This window comes from Buteo buteo, chromosome 1 (genome assembly GCF_964188355.1).
Source record: "Buteo buteo chromosome 1, bButBut1.hap1.1, whole genome shotgun sequence".
Taxonomy (NCBI): Eukaryota; Metazoa; Chordata; class Aves; order Accipitriformes; family Accipitridae; genus Buteo; species Buteo buteo.
Genome location: NC_134171.1, coordinates 40,418,449 through 40,427,335, shown reverse-complemented (window position 1 = coordinate 40,427,335; position 8,887 = coordinate 40,418,449). Strand labels below are relative to the sequence as shown.

General features: G+C 35.9%; 1 protein-coding gene across 1 annotated transcript in view; it reads right to left on the bottom strand.

Moving 5' to 3' along the window:
• Window positions 1–7,295: 7,295 nt before the first annotated feature.
• The window catches only part of GPM6A (glycoprotein M6A), a 123,215-nt gene continuing 121,623 nt past the window's right edge, over window positions 7,296–8,887 (bottom strand). Inside the window, 1 exon segment of the mRNA XM_075041790.1 lies at window positions 7,296–7,504. Within this exon segment, the coding sequence (XP_074897891.1) occupies window positions 7,352–7,504 (153 nt within the window). The 3' untranslated portion in view covers window positions 7,296–7,351.

Here is an 8,887-nt window from a genome sequence, read left to right as displayed (position 1 = left end):
GCTGTTACAAATTTCTAAGGAGGAGGGGATGCATATGGGTGTGTTCAGCATAGAGGACGTCAACTAGCTGAAGAGAAGTATTGGGGCAATAGAAGTGGCACCTCTTCAGTGAGGAAACTGGTTGCTGCTCACCTACAGCAGAAACATTTTCCCCTGGGTCAAGAATGACTAAGATAAGATTAATTCAAGCTAGGAATGAGGAAAAGAGAGCTGTGTGCCCCAAAAGACAGAGAAGTCCAAGACAACCAACCTCATAAAACACAGAAATGACCAGATACTCTGCCTGAGAGTGATGGAGGTGTTCGTACAGAATCAGGACCAACCATCCTCAAAGATGAGCTAGTCCGGAACCCAGAGTCCAAAAATTACCTTCCTCTAATGTAAGAACTGTCCTATTTATTATCTGTTAACCAGTCATTTACCCATACAAGGACTTGCCTATGGCTGATTAGTCTTAAAATACTTTGACAAGAAACTATGTCAAAAGCCTTTTGGATGTCTAAATAAATTGGAAATGAAAGAGACTGCTAATAACCACATGGCTGCTGACACCCTCAAAAGACTCCAATAGGTTTGTTAATAGACTTCCATTTATAAAAGTCATGCTGTGTCTTCTCAAGTGTATTTGATTTATCCAGGTACCCATTAATTGTATTTTTTGCTGTAGGTTCTAAAAAAAACCCTGTTGAATAAAGATAATGGGCTTACAGGCCCACAGGACATCAGAATACTATAAAAGTCTGCAGGATCTCAGCTGACTCTTCTTCTATAACTGGAATAGTACAATTTCAGACAACAGAGCACTGATTAACTGTATGTTAAAAAAAATCTATTTTATCAGACTATATATTGTATGCATGTATGTGTATTTTTAAAAGACATGAAAAATGCAATCACTTAACTTTAACTATTACATTGCAAAAAATCCTAACACGTCTTGCTTGGTTTTAAACAAATGATACAAACACCAGATTTTCCAGACTGCTCTTCCTCAAATCCTGACTTTGTTCCCTTCTGTTAGTGAAATACATCCTTGCTTCAGTGAGGCCAGGATTATGTCTGCAGCGGTGGTCCTCTTCTGCGTCATCCCGTGAGCTACTTTAAACGACACGAACTCTACCTGATCGTTCCATGCAGATGCGTATGTGACACATCTGCTCTGCCATTAAGTCACTCATGCTGGGAAGGGAAACTGAGAATACATGGCCAGGCCACCAGTGACTTGGTCCTACTGTGACAATTAAAGGTAACTTGCAGCTACAGATTTCTTTCAGCCATCTGCTCCTTTAAGAAGAAACAGGCTTCATGCTGCCGAAAATCAGTATGTTCCAGGCAGTATTTGCCCTTTGTACCTCATCAGAAACTCTCACTACTCCTTGAGCCCATGAGTCCTATGAGGCACACCTGTACGTAGTTCTTTAATTGAGGCACAGGTCCTGAGCCTAGCTTATTACCTTGCAGCTAGGGCTTACTAGGAAGGGAGAATCTTACATTTCCTTGTCCCTGTCTTGCTCTTTTTCACTGTCCTCATCCCTGTTTCCAGCCACGTGGTACACCACTCACTTGCATTGGTGAGATCGTCCCTTCTCAGTAGCAGCAAGTTGTATGTTGTTTCAGTTCCATATAAAATTATGGCACAAGGAACAGCATGTCAATGAGAAAAAAACAAATCATGGAAGGAGAACACAGACATGAATTAAATACCTTAATAAGGTATTCCTGCCTAACTTGTTATTCCATGTTTCAAAAGATGGCATCGATATGAGGGGTTCAACACTGCCTTGTTGAGAAAGGTTTCAGTCTGCTTAATCAGCTCAAACCAGCCAGCTGACAATTTGCCTCTATGTCTAACCATGTGATTTAGTTTATTACTCCAAAAGACGGAACTTGTGAGGGTGAGATTGTACATGCAAACTAAGCTGGCTAAATCATAAAATTCCAGGAATTAATTTGCATGTTTTAACTGGGACATGAACTTGTTGAGGATAAATTTGTTCCCCGATGAGAATTGCTCTTAAATTAATATTTATCCTTAAGGAGAAATACAGGTGACTAAACCTCTTTAAAAAAACACAGGACTTACAGTCTCAGAGACCAAAATATTCTCTATTAACGGTAGGAAAGTTTTTCATGCATAAGTATCATTTCTCCTGGACAGCTGAGAAGAAAAAATATTTAGACACATCAGAAAACCTAGCTCTTATCATCACTTTTCTCGCCTACACAGCATTTCTGGCTTGAGTACCTCAACATGCAGAACCATAGGCTACTCATGCAAGCCTCTTGTTATTTTTTTTAACTCTTTTTTCTAGTATAATTGGGAACTAGTGGCAAAATTTCAGCTGTTGCTGTGTTATTGCTATAGCTGTGACGGCTGCTGTGAAAAGAGCTTCTGTTTGACATTACCTCACCACTTCTAGAGGAGATATACATGCCCCCAAATCATCCCTTTCAGCCATGGGAAGTTCAGCAATGCCACTTCAAAAAGCAAGTAAAATGATCTTCTCTGGGGCTCACATTTGTCTGGCCAGACTCCACTTGACATGGGGAAAGAGTCCACAGCAGCTTCTACAACGTGGGCAGCACTGTTTTCTCAGGACAAATTTCTCCCTGCAGAATAGCTGCGAGAGTCCTGACTGATGCTTAGACTACTGTAAGCCAAAGATGATCCACTTCTCTACTCGTCACCAGCTCGCTCACTGTCCCAGCAGAATCACTCACCTGTCACCATCATTGCTAGCAACTGTTAAATATGGAAGTAACCCTCTGAAGTGTTGGAATTCTCCACAGGTATCTGAAAGAACAAGAAACTATAGTTGAAAACCTCAAATTTCAGAAACTGCGGGAGTTCCTTCCTTGTAGAAAATACAAGTCAGAAGAATTCATGTGGGACAGAAAGAGCTGTTAAATATATTAAGTGCTTTGAGCTTGTTCTCTTCAATTGATATCTACTCAAAATGGATGCAATGCTGAAATGGGATATTACCTGGAGACATAAATTTTTTTGCTGCGTAACAATATCTATTTGCAGGATTTCTGTGCAACCCAATGTAAATAAAATGTTGCTTTTTTTAAGAGAGAGATTGTATAAACACCACCTTTCCCCTCCTGGGACGAAATGCATTATAGTCTGCTCTTTTATGGTTTAGCTGAATTGAGCTGTGTTCTTCAGAAAACCAGCTATATTAATACTTGTGGCAACCTAGAACCGAATAATTGAAAAACGCATTGGATCTTAATGATGGAAAGAAGTCTATAAACTTTTGCCATTGGTTATTATAGGAAGTACAGTACAGAAATGTTCTGTCCTAAAAATTACTATACCGACTGAAGGTGAATTGCAACCACGGTCATGTTCAAAAAATACTTATGATCAATGCATACATATTACAATTTAAATAACTGCACTAAGTCAAGATTAATAATTGCATATATAATTAAAACCAATGAATTTATAGATATATTTCCAATTATAGTGGAAATCCTCCTTTTATTTTAGCTCCTGTGACAAAAAAAAAATATCATTAACTATTTAGAAACATGAAATTAGTAAATCATTTCACTGCCTCCTGCTTTTAACTATACCACCCATCTATATGGTACACTGGCCTCAGGAATGAGGCTGACTTAAAAATTCCCTTTCTCTTCACCCCTGCTGTAGGCCCTCATCCCCATGTCTGGGGTGCACTTCACTATTGCCTAAATCATGCTGATTGAATGGTTTGTGTGTTTGTGCTGAAAACAGAAACACTGATACAATTTTGCTGAGGGATAAAACAACCTTGTGCAAAAAAAAAAAGAGATGGTGTGGGTAGGGGAAAATGGGAGGGAGGGATTTCTAACTCAAGCAAATATTTGATCTGTTTTGCAACATGCTATTAGAACTATTGTTGGGGCATAGTAAACTGTGAAGAAAATGTAAAACTGAGGTTGTAGGGCTGGAAACGTCTTAAATTGGAATTTTCCTTTAACCACATCCTTTTGTGCAGCAAAAAACTGCACCAGATGGATTGATCTACAATTGGGTTTTTTGTTTCTGAAAAGCACAATAGTCACAGGTTTAGACTAAGCAGAGAAGAGTCTGTAGAAATCAAGATCCATGCAGTCTACCTCAGGAAAAATCAGCTTAGGCTGTCAACAGAGAAGATTCTGGAATGAACCAAATATGCACAGACTTTGAAGTGAATCAGTTATGACTGATGTGCTGTGGGAAGCTCCTCTACTCCTTTGGCTTGTGCTGCTGATGAAAAATTGTTTGCCATTATGGCACGTGTTCTCATCAAGAGCACACAAAGAGCTATATAACAGCTAGTTAACTGAGAAACAAACCCATTGCAAAATGGTACTTTAATTAATTTTGCTTAGCGATATCATGTTAATTGGCACAGCTATAGATTTCTCTCAACCATTTAAATAACTTTACATGCATATAAGTAATGCAATATCACTAACAAGGTTTTAAAGCATTAGCTACTGGAATATCCAGGTATTAGTATCCTCAGCAACATTCAAACTGATGTCAGACCAGCTTCTGTTGAGCTGTTCCAAATGACACTGCAGTAATGTGAATCTTGCCCAGTTGTTCTCTTGACTGATGTGTTAAAAATGTAACAAGTGTGGCTCATGCTACCTGGCTCTTCCCAGACCATAAAATTCTGCTCTTAGAAATTATTTTACTCTCTTATTCTTAGGTTATATCATTTCTGACACTAAACACTGATTGAGAGACATATTTGAAGCAATCTGTGCATGGGAACTGACCAGGAGTTTTAATTCAGTGCAACAAACTACCCCAAACTGAGGGACAATTTCTAGCCATGGAAAGGCTGCACACTCTACTTTTACCTACGTGTGATTTGTAAAGGTACAGGCCAGAGGGAAATGTGTCATGAAAGGGGATAAGAATATCGCTCTTTAGAGTTTGGATTATATTTTTTTTAATTATTCATTGCAATAAGAATTTTTTGTCACAGATTTGACAAAGACGTATTTTCTAATTAAGGTAACATCTGCAAATTATTATCTTTTTAAATTTTACTCTTTGTTCTCATAACTTCTGCTAAAGGAACTATCTCCTTGAGCATCTAAAAGGAGGTTGTACAAAAAAATGCATAATACTGAGAACAGTCCTCCAATAGCAAGGACGATAGAAGGAACAAGCTTCTTCCATTTCTGGTTACAATGATTTGTCCGGTATAGGCAAAGAAAAAACTACACGACACAAACAATTAATAAGTACACAAAGTACACAAGTGTGTTTATTACATTTTTGCAAGCACTTTGTTCTACATTTCAAAAACGCCACCATCAAGCTGTTGGCACATTTATGTACAAAACAGATTAATTGTAATGCCTGCTACAAAGCATTCTTTGTGAAAATACAAACTCTAATACCAGAGAAGAGCCAAAAGCATTAACATCATTACATGAGTTTAAAAGACATAGTTTTAAAAATCAGCACAAACGTTTTAAGACACAAAACTGAAACACTACAATATAGAATCCAAAAGAGGTTCCTAATACTTTTTGCAGAACTGTAATACTGGTACTGCACATTATCAGAAAACTGTTGACCCCATAGGACAGCCTAAGTGTAAAAAAAAAAAAAAAAAGAAAAAAAAGAAAAAAAAGAAAAAAATCAAACCCCAAATCAAAAATACAACCAAAAAAACCCCAAAACAAGCAAAAAAAAAAAAGAAAAAAGAATTCAATCAACTAATACTACTTAATGCATTATCATGCCACAAGTAACTATAGTATTACCCTCTACTTACTACAAGAATTGTTAAAAATTACTGATGATGCATGACTAGTAATAGTACAAAGAAGAGTTTTACTCAAGAAGTTTTATTAGAAATGCACTTACACTGAGAGAGAATTCACAATGGTCCAATAAGTGCACAAAACTACCTAAGATTTTTAACACTGACAAAAATGTCTTGTCAGGCTACATCACTTTAAAAGACACTTTACAGCATTCTTGTAGCATTAGAAATAGGCAAAAAAAAAAAAAAATCCACCAAATTTGGTCCCATAATACTGACTTTTCTTAAATAGGGTTTTTTGTTTTGTTTTTGATACAGGTAATTCTTTCAAATTAAGATGACCTATCTTTCTGATAACATTTTCCTATCAAAATAAAGGTTCAAATATATTACTACACTTTCAAATAATAAGCTCTGTAGTGGTCTTTCACCTTACTTTAACATAATACAGGTAAACCAGTATGTGTAGGAAAGCTAGAAGCCAAGCTATAACATTTATGGAAGTCTCCTTTAATATATCTTTTACAGTTCAGACAGGTGCAATCCATTTAAATTTTTAAAGCAGGTAAAAAGACATCTGACTCCTACAGTCACTGTATTTTTGATATATTACTTTCATAAATGTAGCTAAGCAGTAATTTCTTACATCATCACATGAACAGCTCCAATTTAGCATAACCATCATTGAATTGAAGAGAGATTGTTCTGTAAAAAACTATGGATAACTATATCACTTAATTAACAATTGTCTATATACCATAACTCTTTAACAGGTAGCTGTAGTATTGAATTCCTTCAAAAGGCAAGTGGCCATGCATTGTTAGCACCACAGTCTGCATGCTCACAATACAAACAGGAATTACCACCCATGGAACTTGGAACAAGAGAATATTCTTTAAAAACATCAATAATAATACAATGTTAACAAAGATAAGAAGCACTTTTTTCTTTTTTTTTCTTTTTTATTTTTTTCTCTTTTTTTTTTCCTTTTTTTTTACCCACTATTACAAATTTAGAAATTGCACCTTTGATTGTTTAAAACGTTCTTAGGACCTTCACTCAAGCTGATCAGGGTCCATCTGGCAAGTTTTCCAAATATAAAGGAAAGTCATCAGAATGTTTTCTTTATATATTGTACATCACGTACAATGGTCCCTTTGAAGTATACCTGTAGTTAAAGTAGTTAATTGAACTCAAAACTAAAAAGTATAAAAAGCTACTTTTTTTCCAAAAACATATAAGAAACAATGCAAAAGGTGTTATGCATAACACATACAAAGTGATTAAAAAAATCAAACACATATTTGTATTTGACAATAGTTTAGTATCCTTGATCTAGCAGAACTAATTAGCTCAAAAGGATTCAGGAAAGGCTATTTAGGAGCTTTGTGGTAGATAATGGTCACACAAAGTAAGAACTAATTAAGAAACCAAGTGCTAGACAACCAAGAATTGTACATGGGTGATATGTAAGTCACCCAAACTATCTTTTGTGAGAAGCACTTTCAATTGTTTTTAAAATGGTTGGATGGCCTTTAGTTAAACAACAAAGCATTCACATGTTAGAAAGTAAGACAAGGTTTCTTTTATGTGTAAGCATTGAGCCGCTCTTTAGAGCGAGTCGAATGAATATCATGAAGCTCTTGTTCCTCCTTTGATTTAATATCCTCATATTTTTGCATTCTGCAAGCATCTTTCACATAGGCCCAGTTGGCAGACAAGACCATGAGATAATGGACCTGTAAGAGAAGTAACACAGAGTTAGAAAACAACAGAGCTAGTCAGAATAGAGCAAGATTAAACTTGAAAGCTACAGGAAAGAGACTGGGTTTTCACGAGAAGGAACTGAGCATTAAGGCAAGAAGTAGTACAGCAACATGATGTGAAGTTCAAGCTTGAGCTTCATTAACCCTCAGATTACTCAGCTCACAGCTGTTACTATTACAGTGACTAGGAGTTGGTAGCAATGGTTACAAAAAAAAATTAAAAGAACTGAAAAATCAACAAATCATGCCTGCTTTACTATTTTAGCTAGCCTGCAAAACTACATGGAAAAATGTCTTCTGGTTACTTCTTGCAGACTTTTCCCCATTGAATCACTGTTTGTTAAAGCAGTTGCTTAAGCTAGAAATATGCCATAGACACATCCGTAGTCTTACTATTACATATCTAATACAATTACAGAAAGATTTGTTTTTTCTTTCTTGTTAAAGATAGCATTAGCTTTCCATTTAGCCATATCTTTCTCTCATCTACAATTCTAGCTATTTAGTCAAAATCAGCTAATTTACAAAAAAATTGACAAAAATTGAAAAATATGTTCAGCTAGGCAAAATGTGACAAAATTTAGTTACAAATAAACTTGAGGTCTTAAAAGGGCACCCACCTGTCACCATTTAATTTAGTAATTTTATTTCACTGTTATATTAGTTATACCACAATTTATTTAAGTAATTCTTTAAAATGTATAGAAAATGAAAAAAGTGATTTGTATGTTTTTAGAAGACAACTTCTGTATACATCTTGAGTGGAGCAGAAACAAAGTTCATGTTCCATGTAAATTTTTGAATGTGTAAAAATACATTTATTTAATTTTTTAAGAAAACAAAATTAAGAGCTTTCCAAGCATTCCATCCAAAAACAAAATTAAAAATTATCTGAAAAGAAGGGGGGGGAAAGCCACAGCCTGTGATTATTATACAACTTATTGGTGAGTATTGGAGATTGGACCTGACTCACTTGCAGCCAACACAAATCACTGGATGAGATATGATGATAGACTCCCAAAGAGCTTGGTTTATTTATGTTAGCAAACGGGGAGAACAGAATGCCTATGAATACATCTGAGGATTAAACACCAAAGGATACTGGCAATATTGTCACATGAACAAATGTTTTTCACATGGCTTTGAATAAATTTAATCTGAAAGTCAGTGAAAGGTATCTTACCAGTAGAAAAATTATGTTCTGCAATTGTTTTCCATTATAAATAGAGGATGTAAAACACCCTAATTGCCTTTGAGATGGAGCTTAGTAGTTCGTAAAAATCACATGGTATGGCTGCCAGTGACTGAGTTTAACAGCCGGTAGATGTCCAGTCTTCTGAATGGTGGCAATGAATG